Source organism: Myotis myotis, unplaced genomic scaffold, assembly GCF_014108235.1.
Source record: "Myotis myotis isolate mMyoMyo1 unplaced genomic scaffold, mMyoMyo1.p scaffold_m19_p_17, whole genome shotgun sequence".
Lineage (NCBI taxonomy): Eukaryota > Metazoa > Chordata > Mammalia > Chiroptera > Vespertilionidae > Myotis > Myotis myotis.
The window spans coordinates 24,663,232-24,680,183 of record NW_023416321.1 but is presented as its reverse complement, the minus strand read 5'-3'; the positions used below and the strand labels follow the sequence as shown (position 1 = coordinate 24,680,183).

General features: G+C 47.8%; 1 protein-coding gene across 3 annotated transcripts; it reads right to left on the bottom strand.

Annotated features, from left to right (window-relative positions):
* Nucleotides 1-7,601: 7,601 nt before the first annotated feature.
* Nucleotides 7,602-11,692, bottom strand: MRPS23 (mitochondrial ribosomal protein S23). Of its 3 annotated transcripts, none has more exons than XM_036341529.1 (5): nt 11,536-11,692; nt 10,859-11,029; nt 8,781-8,858; nt 8,453-8,579; nt 7,602-7,981 (listed from the first exon to the last, which is right to left on the bottom strand). In XM_036341529.1, the coding sequence occupies exons 1-5, from the start codon at nt 11,577-11,579 to the stop codon at nt 7,835-7,837; spliced, it is 567 nt and encodes a 188-aa protein (XP_036197422.1). In that variant the 5' UTR covers nt 11,580-11,692; the 3' UTR covers nt 7,602-7,834. The 3 variants fall into 3 exon arrangements, with proteins under 3 accessions (XP_036197422.1, XP_036197421.1, XP_036197423.1); XM_036341528.1 differs by having other exon boundaries at nt 7,602-7,987; nt 11,536-11,691; XM_036341530.1 differs by having other exon boundaries at nt 7,602-7,987; nt 11,556-11,670.
* Nucleotides 11,693-16,952: the final 5,260 nt, after the last annotated feature.

Genomic DNA, 16,952 nt, shown 5'->3' with positions numbered 1-16,952 from the left:
AAAGTAAGAAGGTTAGGGATGTGGCAGGGTTGGCAAAGACAAGCTTTACCTTAGGATTTAAACTGGAATTTTCTTGTTCTAACAAGAGGCAGAGTATGACTGGACAGGGAAACCAGGAGACAGGACTCAGGCACACTCACCGAGGCGTGCCAGACACCGGTGTGGAGCCCTCCCTTTCCCCAGGCTGAAAAGGAGGACCAGCCTATGGGATCCTCAAAGGACGACCCAGCAGCAGTGGAAACCCAGCCATTGTCCCTGAATTATACCCTTAGGGAGCTAGAAGCCTTGGTGAATCAGTGACATAGAGGCCAGGGCAGGGGTGTGGTTCCAGTGGGAAGTCAGGCTGAAGGGCGAGGAGGCTGTGGCCCGCTGCTGAGCTGGAGCGGGGCTGTTACTTCACTCGGCAGGAGTCAGGGGAAGCTAGGGATCAAGTTCAGGATGTTCCTCTCTCCATGTTAGTACTCAGGAGATAAGCCTGAGCATGCTTAGGGTGGGAGCCTCCCATGTGATCAGAGGCAGGGGGGTCCACAGTCCACCTGCAGACAGACCAGGGTCAACTGGAGTGAGAGTGCACAGGACAGCGAGAAGGCCATGAACAGATCCTTCTGGCCCTCCAGACCGCTCTCCCACCCACCCACCCCTCACGAGGAGGACCAGAGGGAGTTCCAGAAACTCCTGCCCCAACTGCTGAGCAGCTGCGGGGTTCCAGGAACAATGTCTCTGAGGTTGGACCCATTTTCTTTATTGGGCCTCTAGGTAGTGACCCTCTCTCTCCTCTCCACAATCTGGGGTGCAGGGCGGAAGAAGAAAGGAGATAAGTTTACCATAAGGAGAGCAGGAAGAGCATCAATGAGGAAGAAAGAGACAGAAGGAATGTTATGAAGACACTTGGAGCCCAGTGCACAATTCGAAATCGCGCAGCACCGCCCACCCTCGAGTCGCAGGTCCGGCCCTGCCTCGCTCCCCGGGCCCCACAGCAGCCGGGGCCGCTGTTAATCAGGCCCTCCCCCAGCGCAGGCGCATGGAGGCCCCTGCCACCCCACCCCCATTATGGTGATTCAGTTAATTAGCATATTTCTCTATTGTATATATAGATTGGTTTCTACACACACACACACACAATCTGCCTAAGAAATCCTGTCCTATATAATAAAACCCCAATAAGCAAATCAACTGAACAGCTGAACGACCGGTCGCTATGACGCACACTGACCACCAGGGGGCAGATGCTCAATGCAAGAGCTGCCCCCTGGTGGTCAGTGCACTCCCACAGGGGGAGCTGCTCAGCCAGAAGCTGGGCTCACAGCTGGTGAGTGCAGCGGCAGTGGCGGGAGCCTCTCCTGTCTCCGTGGCAGCGCTAAGGACCCCGGGGAACAGGCTTAAGCCGGCAGATAGACATCCCCCACGGGTCCCAGACTGCAAGAGGGCACAGGCCAGGCTGAGGGGACCCCCCCCCCCCCCGCGCAGTGCACAAATGTCGTGCACCGGGCCTCTAGTAACTAAATAAAAGCAAATTTTTCAGTGAAAGCTAGCAGCATTGTAAGTTCCAATAATGAACAAGTTCCCAGGATGTTCTTTAGTTTCCTCTTTTGTCTTTTAAAAAAAAAAATTGATTGATTGATTGTTTTGGTGCTAGAAGGTTGGAGGAAGATAATGGAGAAAGCAACTACTTGTGGGGCGGGGATGAGAAAGGATAAGTGGTTAAACTAGTGACTGCTAAAAAGGTACACAGAGCCAGTTTTCCTTTCTTCTCTGTTTTAACCCAGTGCACACTCGCCCCCACCCCGTGGGTATCAACAGTTGCTGAACCCCTTCCAAGCACTGAGAGCAAAGACTGACTTGTGCCAAGAACTTTGCTCATGTTCTCACTGAGTCCCTAAGACAACTTGGTGAGGTAGATGTTGGTGTTCCGGTTTTACAGATAAGGAAATTGAGGCTCAAGTTCTTCACTCACTCACCTAATGTCACAAGACAAAGCAATCGATCGGGGTTTCTCTCCAAGGCCTGGGTTTTTTCCACTATTCCGCCCTGCCTCCCTCCCTCCGCCCTGCACAGCAAATTCGCAGATGTGTGTCAGTGCCGGGGGAAGGTAAGAAAACACTGCTCAGGGCAGTCTCCAGGGGCTCGGCACAGTTAGCGCCGTCCTCTCCAGCTCGTATTGTGATGCAAACAGGGCTGGTTCCCCTCCCCGCTGGCCCCCAGGCCTTTGTCATTTGTCCTGCAGCCGCCTAACCGCTCCCATCTCTACCCTATCCCACACACTCCAGGACCTCAGTTTCCTAAGTCTCAGCCGGAACATTATTTTACAAGGACATTCGCCAACCTTGAAAGACGAGGTACCCCGAGGCAAAGAAATAAAATTATTGTAGTTGAACAGCGTGATAATGCAGCGCCATCTAGTGGTGCTGGGGCCCACGGCCCAGGCCCTGACATTTTCAAACAATCAATACCTCATTATTAACCATAATCACGACCTGGTGTTTACTTTTGGAGAAATGTTCAGTAGCAAGGGATGCCCGTGCACTTTTCTGCATGTTTCAGAAGCCTGCGGTCCTAAATGCCACAATGACTGTTGCACAGGGTCCTGCCCCAGAGCAAACAGGAGGGAGCGGGAATTGATTGTCTATCTTTTTCATCTGAGCTGCTCACCAAAAACAAAGCATCCCTTGAAGCCACTGACCTTTCACTAACTGCTGGGAGGAAAATGCTTGATAAATAATAAAGAGCCCACTACTGGATGGTGCTTAGAAGCATCTTTTAATTAAAAGAACTGAGCCACGAGAAGGTCAGGTGACTGACATTTAAGTTCCAGTCCAGTAAAAGCATCCATCGAGGGTAAAACTAGACCCAAAATGTAATTGCATTGTCAGCTAGCATTCGACAAGAATCCCCTCTCTGTAATCTGCACAGATGGAGGGGGCCGTGGCTGCTACATTTTGTAGGGGACATAACACTTAACTTCCTGCCTCCTTTGCCTTCCCCTAGCAACCTTTTCATCTTCCTGCTGCAGCAATAACCACTTGTCTGGCTCAGCATCTCCACAGATGCTGCTCCAGGGCTGGGCTCATCCAATCAGAGACCCGCCTGCCACACTGAGCGCTACCCTAGCAGTGACATGAAAGCCATTTCTTGTCTTTTCCACAGGAGAGCAGGTGCCCTTCCTCCATCAGCCAAGGTGACCTCAACCAAGTTGCTCACTGAACCTGCTCAAGCATCCGTCTCGCTGAGCACCCTCACAGACTCAAAACACGCAGCTAAACTAGCTGGTCAGTCCTCCACTTTTTGGCTCTTCTGGAATAGAGTTCAGGAGCCCAGAGACCAGGAACAAAGTAATAACCCCACCCTCTTTACATGGCTCGCCTTCTCTTGTTCCTAGCTCTACAGCCCTCTAGCTGAGGCCAGCTTGTGTTAACTATCGCAGCCACATCACGTTACATACCCTTAGCTCCTATGCAGGCAGGAGAACTGCCAGCCCAGTCCTGAGTCAGGCATGGTCAGAGCTGAGAGCTGGGAAGGACGGATGAGGCCCTGCACTCCTGTTTGCCTCGTCCGGATTCCCAAGAGCAGAGGCAGGCACCCGTGCGAGCCTCCGAGAAAATCTTATCATCCCACTGGGATGACTTTATTTTAAAAAAGAATCCAGTGACTGTTTTTAATTAGTGAGCCATCATTTATTTAGAGAAAGGTATCATTTTAACAAAATCAGGAGTCCCTGGGAGGCACCGATCTTTTTTCTGTAATAACATTTTCATTATCTGAGAACACTAAGTATTGTACAAAATTCCAAAAAGAATTGGGCTTGCCTTTTAAGGACACACAAATCAAGGGTCAGGTCTATCCAGCAAAAGCAAAAAGAGAACTCTCTGAGAGCTGGAGCATCCAGGGCCACTTACATGGGCCTCGCCATTTAGACGATGGAAGATGTGGGACCTGTTCCCTTTGCTGGCTTTCTCATTCCTCCTGCCCTTTAACTGAGAGCATTCACCTGGCTCAGCCCCAACATCTGTGTCTCTCTACACTGCCCTTGGACAGCTCATTCATTCTCCTGGCTCCAATGCTTCCTCCCCTTCTCCCATCACCTGACCCATCTCACTGTCTGCCACTGGAACGTTGCTCCGTCACCTCTAACGCAGTAGGTGAAGTATTGGAGCTCTTCCCCACTTGTTTGTTAGTGATGCTATTGATCTGGTCACTCAGGCTTATAACCTTGGAATCTCTGTCTCCCACTGGAATGGCTGCTCAGAGAACAAAGTCTCTTCTTCTCGCCTTCATTGCCCACTCCCCCAACCACTTTCTTTATATCACATCTGGGCAAATCTTCCTTTGACCTGACACTGTTTTCACAACGGTACTTCCTCGTTCAAACTTTCTCACACCCAGCTGAATCCCTCTGTAGAGTTTCTGAGGCCACCATGATCAGATCCCATCCTACCTGGTCAAACCTGCTTTCCACTACTCCTCAAGAGTCAAAAAAGCACCTGTCACATATCTTACAAGTGGGCTTTGCACTCATTATACCCATTAATTCTCACGATACTAACTAGAAGCCCAAGAGACTGTGACACGCACAAGGCCACACCAGTAAAAAATGGAGTAGCCAGAACTAGAACCCAGATCTTCAGCCTCCTCTTGTGCAAATTTCACTGTAATCAGGACACATGCCCTTCAGCTCCGCAAACCCGCGTGGAGGGCCTACTCCTGAAAGGCTGTGCCATGACTCAGTGGGCTCAGTGGGTTAGAACTTCTGCCCTTGTTGACACTCTGACGTGGAAGAGAGTAGCTACATCTCTGAACGAAGACCAGGTAAATCGGGCAGGAGTCCAAACAGTGGGCCAGGTGTGCCGGCTGCAGGGCAGTGAGCGCAGTCTGGAAGGGGCTCGAGACGTGATGTGAACATTAGGTAATCTTCTGAGCGGAGATACCATTTGAAAAGGACAGTGAAGGCACAGTGGTGGCAGGGGGTTGCTCCTGGCAGCAGCAGCCACACACGCCACTTCAAACCCCCAAATTTCGCCCCCCCTTCAAGGCTCTCCGTGCAGTGTCCCCAGACTAGTCCATGGCCGACCTCTCCCCCTGACTCTCCACCACACTCTCATGATTATAAGGATTCCTGTTCATCTTATTATTTTGAAAGTCATGCTGGTCCTCCCAGTTAGATGTTAAGCTCCTTAAATGCAAGAATGAGGTTCCACTTCCATTCCGTCCAAAGGACAGAGTCCAGGACCCACAGTGGGAAGAGTTCAGAATTCAAGTGACTTCACACCTTTCACTGGGCTTCGGTCACTGGGCTTCAACAAAAGAAGGTTTGCTCTATTCGTAATGGCTGGTCTCTCCCCTTCTACCAGGCCCAGGCCTTCCTCGTGAGTCCCAGTCTGGCTTAACAAGATCCTGGTGAGTGGCCATTTTCATTCACGGCTAAGTGAAGGGAGGCTAAGTGAACAGTTTCCATGGAGGTAATAACAAAATTGAAGATGAGCTATCTCTTGACCCAGCAATACCACTAAGAATGCACCCCACAGCTATACCAGCCTATTTGCAGCACAAGAAAATATAAAAACAACTTTTGTCAACTGGGCTCTGATTGGGCCACACAAAGGATCTCTGAGACATATTAAGTGGAAAAGCAAGGTACAGGACAGTATGCATAGTGTCCCCATGTGTATGCCCAAAATATTTCTGAAAAGGGAATGGTGATAGCAGTGGCCTTGGGGAAGAAAAAAATGGGTGGCTGGGGAACAGGGGTGGGAGACTGGCTGTCGCCTTTAAAGTTTGAACCATTACATGTATAATTTTTGAAGAATTATGCAATAGCTTTTTAAAACTCTTCAACATTATAGAGAAACTGCTTTTTTTTTTTGTCTTATAATGTTTTGTACTTTTCACTGTACATTTCTCAGATTTATTCTTTTTTTAAAATATATTTGATTTTTCACAGAGAGGAAGGGAGAGGGATAGAGTTAGAAACATCGATGAGAGAGAAACATCGATCAGCTGCCTCCTGCATACCTCCTACTGGGGATGTGCCCGCAACCAAGATACATGCTCTTGGCCGGAATCGAACCTGGGACCTTTCAGTCCACAGGCCGACGCTCTATCCACTGAGCCAAACCGGTTAGGGCTCTCAGATTATTATATATTTCCTATTGATATTGTTACAAATGGTATTGCAGTTAATTTAAAAAATAAGAAACTGCCCATTAAGCCCCAGAATCATCAAGTTTAGAGAAGTAATGAGTGACCCCTGACTGTTCCTTTGAACAGAACCATCTCCTCCACCTGCTAAGTCCTCCTCCCAAGGTCTGGCCTGGCATTGAAACCAATGGCTGCCTGCTTTCGAATGGGTGAAATGTGCTGCCCCACCTAAAACTGAAGCATTCCCAAAGCAAGAAGAATTGCAGAGATAAAGGTTGGGGAAGGGGCAGTGGGGGAAGCAATGTGGCTGAAAATTGCTTTTGCCTCACGTAGTCACACTCACCTTCCATTATCTGAGCACCCATGTGCCAGGAGGTGTACAGGCTGAGATGTGTGCCCCACCCTTCGTCTACCAGGAGACAGAAGTGATTGTACACAAAGAACACAGGGTAGAAAATCTAAACAGGTTTTAAAATAAGAAATTGCTGAAGCAGTTTATTACTAGTAGCTGAAAACCACTTCTCCTACTCAGCTTGATCACAAATGCAAAGGGGACAATCTCAGAGCAATATGCCACTTACTATTTTTTACTTTTTCAGAGGAAGATAAAAACATCCATGATGAGAGAAAATCATCGATCAGCTGCCTCCCGCACGCCCCCCACCAGGGACTGAGCCCGAAACCCAGGCATGTGTCCCAACCGGGTTCATGGGTCAACACTCAACCACCGAGGCACACCAGCCGGGCTCCTTGACACCAGGGAGGCCGGTGGAGAGCATCATCTGAATTGGCTGGCTCCCTCTTGGCAATCCAAGAGACGCATCTGGATTCAGTCTTGAGCTGGATGTAATCATTCAACAAAGCCTACTATGTGTAGGCCTGTGCTAATTGTCTCCAGCAGAGCCAATCCATGAGATTAAAGTTATAGTTTTGGCCTTTGGCTATTTTCACTGATCGGTTCTCACTCTTACCACAAAGCATAAGTCAGGTTGGCCTCTCAAGTTGAAGGTCAATAGTTCCATAGCAGCAAGTACGAAGATTATCTGCACATAGAAACAACCGACCAAGAGCCACATTATATGTATAAGTAAAAGTCTGATGGATCCAGAGAAGAGAAACATACCAGAGAATAAGAAACAGCCAGCCCACATGTTGTTTTTTTAAAGATTTTTTTATTAACTTTTTGTGAGAGAGGAAGGGAGAGGGAGAGAAACATCGATGTGAGAGCAACACATGGAACGGCTGCCTTCTGCACACCCCCTAGGATCCCGGGGATCGAGCCCTGATCGGGAATCACACTGCCAAGCTTTCCATGCGCAGAATGATGCTCAACGGCGCTATACCAGCCAGGGCGCCAGCCACATGTTAACACTAAAACCCAAGCAAACCTGCTCAGCATGAGTCCCATTCAAACGGCGCTTATAAAGGTTTCTTAGTGCTATTTACAATGTTAAAGTAAATTTACATTATAAGCAGCTAAGGAATTCTTTATTGAAGAGCGTCCTAACATAAAAGTTCACATAACTGCTTCTTTCAAAGCATGATACTGAGCTTTATGACAATCTAGCAACAGGAACTAAAAGACGGCAAACATAATGCCTTCGAGATCCAGAAACATTTACACAGCTTAACTGTTGAAAACAGTTCAACATTCATCCAGTGAGCACAGTTTGTATGTCAGTACACGTGGTATACAAGTTCTTCAGGGAGGTGAGGGGCCTTTCGACTGCTCTTCTGGTGCCTCCAAATGCTGGTCCTGTTGCACTTCCTTCAGAGGCTGGATTTTTTCCAACAAAGTTTGGAGTTTGACACCCGTGGGTTCAGATTTCAAGGAAACGTGACTACTGTCCTGTTGCTTAGAAGACCAGACAGAAGTATGTCACAAAGATGTTATTTTCACTCAAGTATTTGGCTGAAGCTATATGATTTAGGCACATTCTATCACGACTCAAAAATTTAACATTAATATTTCAGGTCAGGGTGAGGGCAGGCTAGAAGAGGTCAATGGGGGGGAAGGGGGAGACATATATAATACTTTCAATAAAGATTTTTAAAAAAATAATATTTCAGGTCAAATTCTGTTCTAAACAAACAAAAACATGATAAAAATCTCTACAGAGGCACAATTTCAAAAGCCCTAATGACAACTCACTTGTTCCAAGTCTCAGTCATAACCACAAAACTCCAGTAGATTCTAAAAGTATTGGACCTGGAGTTCAGGAACATGAGCCGAGGTTGGGGAAAGAAAACCAAGCCTCCTTTTAACCTCTGACAAGAAGACAACTAATCCTCATAACAATTTTGATAATAAAATACTCACAGCCCTTGCTTCTCCTACTCGTCTTAAAATGACACCTTCTGCCAATAAAGCCTTCCCTGCTTCCACAAATAATTTCTCTTCATCTGTTTCTCCAAGTTTCTGTAGCTCTAAGTACTTCTCCACAAACCTGGAATTCCAAGCAGTCACGTCTTAGGTCTGTATACTGAGAGTTGTCAAAACATGCTGTTACTCAGTGTCAAGCATTCCCTTAACAGACCTCCTTATAGGAACATTATTCTCTATTACAGTTCAACAAAACTTCTCAAGCTGATAACTAAATTCTTAAAAATAAAAAAATAACTCCCCTAGGGTTTATAAAATGGCTTACCGTTGACAGGTAGACTTGAAGTTTGGGTTGAACAGATCAAAAGCTTTTTGACCAGATCCATAGGTTGAATAAAATTTCCTGGGAAACACAAACAGCACCATATAAGTCTCCAATTATAGATCATGGCCAAGAACAAACCAGGAAATAACTGCTAGGCCCTGAGGAGTTCATTATAACATCACCTACACAGCCCAAGCCTAACAATTTTTGGGTTTTGTCTTTAAGTGGTGCATGCACATGGTAAATACGCCAAATGTTACACAAAGGCATCCAGGGAAAAGGGACATTCCTCCTCACCTCTGCACCCCAACTCCCCAGTTCCCTTCCCAGGAAGTAACACTACCCAGCTGCTTGTGTATCCATCCAGGAATATTCCACTAATATACACGCATATAGGCATCTATCATTCCATTTCCAGCCACATTGTTTAACCTCAAGGATTGTAAGCACTATTTCCTATCTTGCCTTTTTTTAACTTAATATTTCTTAGAGGTCATTTTAAATCAATGCACGTAGATTATTTCTAGTCCTTTGCTATTCTAGACAGTACTGCAATTTATTTCTTAGTGCATTGTGCAAATAAGTTTGTGGAATAAATTCATAAACATGGTATTAGGTCAAAGTATGAGCAATTGCCAAAATGCTTTCCAAAGCATTTGTGCCAATTTACACTCACACCAGTAGTATATGACAATGCCTATTTCCCCTGACCAAATTATATTTTCCAACTTTATGGTCTTTGTCAATTTGATAGGTAAAAATTATAACTCATGGTAGTCTTGTCTTTTCTTGTGAAACAGACTGAGTATCTTGTCATGTTTAAAAGCAAACCCAATTTCCTTTTCTGCAACCTGTCCATGTCTTTGCTGATTTCCATTTGGTGGTCTTTTTCTTACTGACTTATATGCAAACTTTATAGCAGTAAAAATAAGATATTAGCCTTTTGTCATACATGCTGCAAATTTTTTCCCCAGTATATAGGCTGAGTTTTTTATTTTGCTTATGGTACATTCTTTATGCAGAAAATTTTAATATTTTCATTTATGGCTTCTGGGTTTTATGTCATTCTTAGAAAGGTCTTAATCACTCAGACTATTTGTAAAGTTCTCCCATGTTTTCTTCTAGTACTTTTGTGATTTCACTTTTTTACATCTAGGTTTTGATACCTCTAGAATTTATTTTGTTGTTATAAGTTCTTAAAAATATAAAACACAATCACCCCCCACCCAAAAGCCGCAAAGATAAATATTCAAAAACTATTTAAATACAAGGTGTTATTATTTTGGCATTGATAGTAGTAAGAGAGAGAGAGCTATAAAATATTCCACATTGTCCTATCACATAAATTATGTTCATGTATAAATGAACCTGGAAAGCATGCTGACCACGTGCATCCAATGCACCTGAGCAGAAAAAAATGTTGAAAAAGTACTTAATACCCCAAAGATCTTGTGGCCTATCCTGAAAATTTCCAAGTAGAACAAGAACATACTTGTTTTCCTACCTCAAAGGAGTGTTGTGTGGGGAGGAAAAACACCCTCAAATGAAAGGCGCCTGGACTTCCATAGAGAATATAACTATAAATTCTGTTTTTCTTACATCCAGGAATAGGGGTAAGGACAAGGAACATGTATTAACTTCAGTCAGGCACAACCTCTGATCTTAACATTCAACAGAAAAGAACCATACCAATCCCCGGCATAACACTAGCTGGCAAGTATTTGAGGGAAAGGGCTTTGTCAGTACCTCCCAGTTTGCTGCCTCTGTAAGGCTCAGAGGCCACGTGACTAAAACGGAGAGAAGGATGCCTGCCTTGCAGGGTTAGAGTCGGGCCAAGAAAGACGTTTGTTAAGTGCTTAGCAGGTGCCTGATGCAAAACAGATGTGCAGAAACGAGTAACTGCAACGATCAGGCAATGGCTGGACTCCATATTCTACTTCTCAGAGCTCCTGTCCCTCTCACATGGGGGAGGGAATTGATTCCCTCGTTGTGCTCAATGTACAAGACTTCCATAGGGCAAGCCCGCACTCACTGTCTAAACCTCTCCTCTCGCACCCCCCGCGCACCCTCTGGCTCACGCTCTAATCAGGTCCTCGTGGTAGAAGATGTCCTGGATGGGAGCTTTGGCTTTGCCGTATCGCAGGAGGGGCCTCCGGAAGACCGGCTCCCTCAGCGGGGGGAAGGCCTGATATATGTCGAACCAGAGGGGCTTCTCCTTCAGGACCCCAGCCCGCATGAGGTCCCGAGTCCTTAAGGAAGGAAAATAAGGAAGGTCAGCCCGTTACAACCGCCTCAATCAGTCTGGCCACAGCCTGGGAGGGACATCAGGAGATCACGGAGCCGAAAGGAGGCGGAGCAGGGTGTCCCCACCTACAGGTAAGGCAGTTCCATACTCCCAGCCGGCCTAACCGAGCTCGGGGGGGGGGAGGCCCTTCCTTCTACACCCGCGAGCGCGGCCCACTTCCTCGCCCCGTTGCCGTCACGTCACATACACAGACGGCTCAGCCAGACCCGGCCGCCTCTTCCCAGAGCCCTCCGCTCGGGGAAGGGAGCGGTGCGATCTTGAACGTGGAAGACAAGAAGGTCAAGGAGTGACATCCTCCACCACAACCGTTCGGAAGCAGGAGAGAGCACTGAAGGCCTCCCCCGCGCAGACACCGCACCCTGGAGCATGCCTCGCTCACACCCACCCAAGCGGAGCCCCCGCGCGGGGGTGGGGGGACACCCTCAGCCCATCCCGACTCCGAGCACGCACCGCGAGAAAATGCTGCCCACCGTTTCCAGCCGGCTGCCCGCCATGGCCGGAGCCTCCGACCCAGCGCGGTTAGCGGCTACCGGAACCGGAAGCGCCAGCCGCCGGCAAAGGAGGCGAAGTTGCTGGCCGAGCGGCGGATCTAGGGCGGAGCCAGGCAGAAGCAAAGGATTGGCCGAACTGGCGCGCTTCTCGGCTACTTGGCAGGTTCAGACAGGAGCACTCGACAGCCGAGCCGAAAGGGAGGGAGCGAGCCAAAGCCGGGCAGAAGCTGTAAATGACCGATCTAGGGTAGGGATTGACGCTAGTGCAGCGGTTCTCAACCTGTGGGTCGCGACCCCTTTGGCGGTCGATCGACCCTTTCACAGGGGTCGCCTAAGACCATCCTGCATATCAGATATTTACATGACGATTCATAATAGTAGCAACATTACAGTTATGAAGTAACAACGAAAATAATTTTATGGTTGGGTCACAACATGAGGAACTGTCTTTAAAGGGCCAGAAGGTTGAGAACCACTGCTAGTGGCTGCATTAGCCTGTCGGGCCAGGGAGGCCACTCCTCTTAGGTGGGACCCCGCAGTGGGCCGGTGTGAGGTGGGAGACGCAGCCCACATCCTAGGGGAGCCCCCAGGAGGTCTCCAGCACCAGGCCCCACCTGTGCCTGTTTTGGTTGAAGTCACAGACGACGCAAAAGGAAACCGAGGTCCCGGGAGGGGAGGCACTTGCCCAGGGTCACAGGGAGCCCAAGCCTCCGGCTCCTGTTGTTTAGCGCTCCCCACTGAACCCTTGGGCCCCGCGGCGCCACCTGCATCCGTGCTAATGAGGATGCTGACAGCAGCTAATGTTTCCACCCCCGGAGGAGGCGTTGCTACCTAGCTCCTCCTTGGAGCTTGAAAAGTAAGAGTGTGCGGAACAAATTCCAAGAAGGAAAATGAATAACCTGGGGAAAGTCACCTGTCAGGGTTATCTTTTGGCCCAATAACCATACTTTGGGTACAGCACCCCCATAGAAATTAAAGCACAATTTCATGGGGATATTTGTGCAGGGATCGTCATTTGCAGCATTGTTTGTGGTGGCAATCGTAATAAGTGTGGCTAATGGGAAATGGCTGGAAAATCATGCTTCATATATTCTATGGAATTCTATGCAGCTATTAAACGACTTAGTTTCATATATATTTACCTAGATCAGTGGTTCTCAACCTTCCTAATGCCGCGACCCTTTGATACAGTTCCTCATGTTGTGGTGACCCCCAACCATAAAATTATTTTCGTTGCTACTTCATAACTGTAATTTTGCTACTGTTATGAATCGTCATGTAAATATCTGATATGCAGGATGTACTTTCATTGTTACATACTGAACATAATTAAAGCATAGTGATGAATCACAAAAACAGTATGTAATTATCTATGTGTTTTCCGATGGTCTTAGGCGACCCCTATGAAAGGGTCGTTCGACCCCCAAAGGTGTCGGGACCCACAGGTTGAGAACCGCTGACCTAGATGCATGCCCATGATTTACAGTTAAATGAAAAAGGAAGTTTCAGAGAAACCCCTTTAGGGGGACCCTAACCTGTGAAAAGACAAAAGAAAATGCTTTGCAGTGTATGTGTTTGTAGGAGGATAGAAACGTGTGGAAGGTCACAGAAGGCTGTGAATTTTACTCCTAGTACAACTGCAGGAGGGGACGGGAGAATTTTTTTCTTTATTTATCCCTCAGAGCTTGACCTGTCAAGAGTTTGTAATTATATTTGAACCTTTGAGTCACATACACATAAGATGTCTCCCAGGAGCCCATCGTCTTTGTCAGCAAGAAAGGGCATCCGGTTATGCCAGTCTCCCTGCTCTGTGGGAGGCTGGCGAGGAGGAGGCAGGGAATGTGTGATGAGTAGTCAGTGCTGGTTGTGTTATCTTACTGAATCCACACACCCACCCGCTAGGTGGCTATTATCTTATTTATAGATTAGAAAGTGAAGCCTGAGGGAGTTAAGTCACTTGTCTGATAGGTAACTGACACAGCCAGGCTTCCAGCCCAGCCGGGGCCCTTCCCGGAGCTCCACACTGCCTCCTCAGCCAGGCCTCAAGCTGGAGACTGGTGGGCAGAGGAGATCAGGCAAAACTGACCCCAACAGCAGGGGACAGGGTGATGCGAGGCCCAGGACTGAACTGAGAGGTGTGTGTCACTGCTGCCTCACGGCCCTTTGGAACAGAGAAGAGAGAACACAGCTCTGGCCACTGGGCTGAGTGTGGAGCTCCCGTCCCCCAGTCCTGGGAGGGTCTAGAAGGCTGTGCTGGAGGGAGAGCAAGCACACTCCCAGCTAAATATAGTCTTCCCAGGCCTCATAACAACTTTCTAATTCCGTCCAAATCAGAGCTAGTTGTCAGCCCAGGCCACAGACACACTTCCCTTCTCCCACTCAGGCCTGCCCCCCGGAGGCCACTGCAGTTACCGCCGCTAAGGAATGAGAAGGGTTTATTCCATGTTCAGGGAGGAACCCCAAAGGCCCAAACCCTCAATAGGGGAGGAATTTCAAAGCAAGAATTTTCTCGAAAGATTCTGTCTCCAAACACAGTTACACCCTGAGGCGCTGGGGGCTAGGACTTCAACATGAGAATTTTTGAGGGGCGCCATTCAGCCCATAACATTGGAAAACCCATAACATTGGTAAGTTCATTCGCCCACCTAGATCCACAGGTACGCTGTACCCTTCTCCCTGTCCTGTGTCCCAGGAGGCTGACTTGTATGGACTGTATCCCCCAGCCCCTTGCCCTCTGTTTCTAGTTGAGTTCCAGTTGGTAGTGCCAGTGGGAGGCTTTGGCAGGGGACTGGAAGGAAGCAGGAGAGTGAAGCCAAAATCTGCTCCCCTGAACCCCTCCCCGCACAGTCCAGGAACACAAAGTCCCAGCTCCCACCACACAGCTCTCTCTCACCAGGTTCCAGTCACTGTTCCTCCCTTGTCCCTTCAGACTTAGACACAGCAAACTGTGCCCCTCCGTTACTAGCCTTGGAGTCTAGGCCATCCCTTGTGGCTTCCCTACACTCTGCCCACATCTTTGTAAATAATGCCCCTGGGAGTTTGTCTGACAAAAAGAGGAAGAGCATCCCCAATAGCAGAACAGCTTTGGTAAGTGGAAATCCCAGCATATTGATGAAATCATTAATATTGCTACTCGCCTTTGGCAGAAAGCCAGGATCAGGGGGAATCAGCTGTTGCTTTCAAAGAGGAGGGAAGCGATCGTATATATTCCACACAATCAAGGAACAGGAGGATTCGGGCAAGGAGGAAGGTATTCGGAAGGTATTTCACCTCCAGGCTGCAGACACTCAGCCAGACTGGGTGACTGTGTCCCCAGGACCTGCTCCCTCCCTCCCTCAGCTTATCTCTCTCACAATTTGGTGTTGTAACTGTTTACTTGTCTGCATCTATCTAACTGGGCCTCTCTGAGCGCAGGAATCAGGGCTCTTATCTCTGCCTCTCACACCCAGTCTGGTGCTTGGCTCAGAGCTGGCTCTTCGAAAGTGTTTTCTAGCGAACAGCATGGACGGAATAAAGCTAAATTAGAATAAATGAAGATGCAGCCAGCTCAGTTCTCCCTTGCTGCTTACTCACATCCAGCCCTCTTTCCTGGAGGTCTTACCCAAAGCTGTGATTGAATGGAAATAACCCTGCACGTGGGCATTTCCAGTTCTGGCTGTCCTCTGTGCCTCACTGATGGACAGATCTCTTTTACAAACCTCTGGGCCTCAACTTTGTCATCTGTAAAATGGGCATAATCATAGCACCCACCATATAGCCTTGGTGTGAGGCGTCAGTGGGTTAACACCTGCAGAGTGCTTAGAGCAGTGCTGCTGCATAGTAACTACTCAATAGGAGTGATAATGATTTCTGACCATTCCATGATGCTTAAGAGCAATAAATCACAATTTATTGAATCACACCTACAATTAAATCACACCTAGCAATTTGCAAGACATTTTCACATGGCTGCCCATTCATTTCTTCAGCAAACAGCAGCTCTGCCCCCAAGGAGAATGAGTTCAGGCAGAGGAGAGAGAGGCACGGTAGAGACCTACACCTGCCCTGGGAGGTCTGTATGCCTGTGACTCCTTTTGTAGCCAAGGAAACAGGAGCTGGAGTATCCCAGCTGGAGCAACACTCTGGCCTTTTATTATTGAAATCACTCTGCTGGAGTTTTCCCAGCGGGTGGGGACCCTTGAAGGCAGGCAGTTCTGGGCTGGTGTGGTGTGGGCCCTTCTTTTCTTGTGAAAGGCAAAGCAGCTCAATCTTTAATGTGCACCTGAACTTCCTGGGGTTCTTGGGAAACACAGATTCTGACTCAGTGGGTCTGGAGTAAGGACTGAAATCTGCATTTCTCCTTTTTAAAAAATATATGTTTTTATTGATTTCAGAGAGAGAAAGGGAGGAGAGGGAGAGAGAGAGGGAGAGAGGAAGGGAGAGAAAGAGAAATACTGATGAGAAACTTCTACCAGCTGCCTCCTACACACCCGCTACAGGGGATCAAGCCCAAACCCAGACCTGCGACCTCCTGGTGCATGAGACCACGCTCAACCAACTGAGCCACACGGGCCAAGCCGAACCCTGGCATTTCTAAGGTTAATGTCAATGGTGACCATATCCACAGACCACACTTTAAAAAGCAAGATTATAGCAAGGCAGACTCGTGCTGAGTTTGTACTGAGCTTCCCAGCTCTTTAGTTCAGAGTCCCTGGAATAATCCTTTTGACCTGATAAGGAATTGTGACCATCTACTCTCCAGAAATGACAAGCATGGGAAATGCTGGTTATGTGGGGCCTGAAGCTTGTATAATCTTAGTGGCCCTTTTAAGAAAAAAAAATCTTTGTTTTGCAAATTTTACAAAATATAAGACATGTGGACAGAGTAAATTCCCTTTGTTTGGCTCAGGCCAAAGAGGTACTCACATCTTCCTTCTGAAAAAAATGATGTTTGGCCTCTCAGTGGCCAGCGACTGACACTTGTGAGAGATAACCACCAGGTGGCAGTAGATTTACACAGTCCCCTCTACCCCCTCTCCTGCCTCACTCATCAGAAATTTCCAAATTTTCCTCCAGCTGCCCCAGCCAGCTAATCCAACAAATTAATCTATGCTGTGATAAAAGGGCAAAAGGAGTTCATGTGCTTCTCTTTCAGTAGCATATTTTCCATTTAATGGAAATGATAAGAGATTGTTTTCTAAACCAGATAAAGAATGATTAATAGGTGAGTTCCGGCCACACTAGGGTCATGTATCACTATGGAGATATGTTTAGACAGGGGGACCTTTCTGTGATCCACAAATTGCACCTATGCAGGCATTCTAGATCTTACCACCTGTTCCCCCACCCCAATATATAGTTTAGTGTTTAGGCACCAGTTCTAGAGTTCAGCTGCCA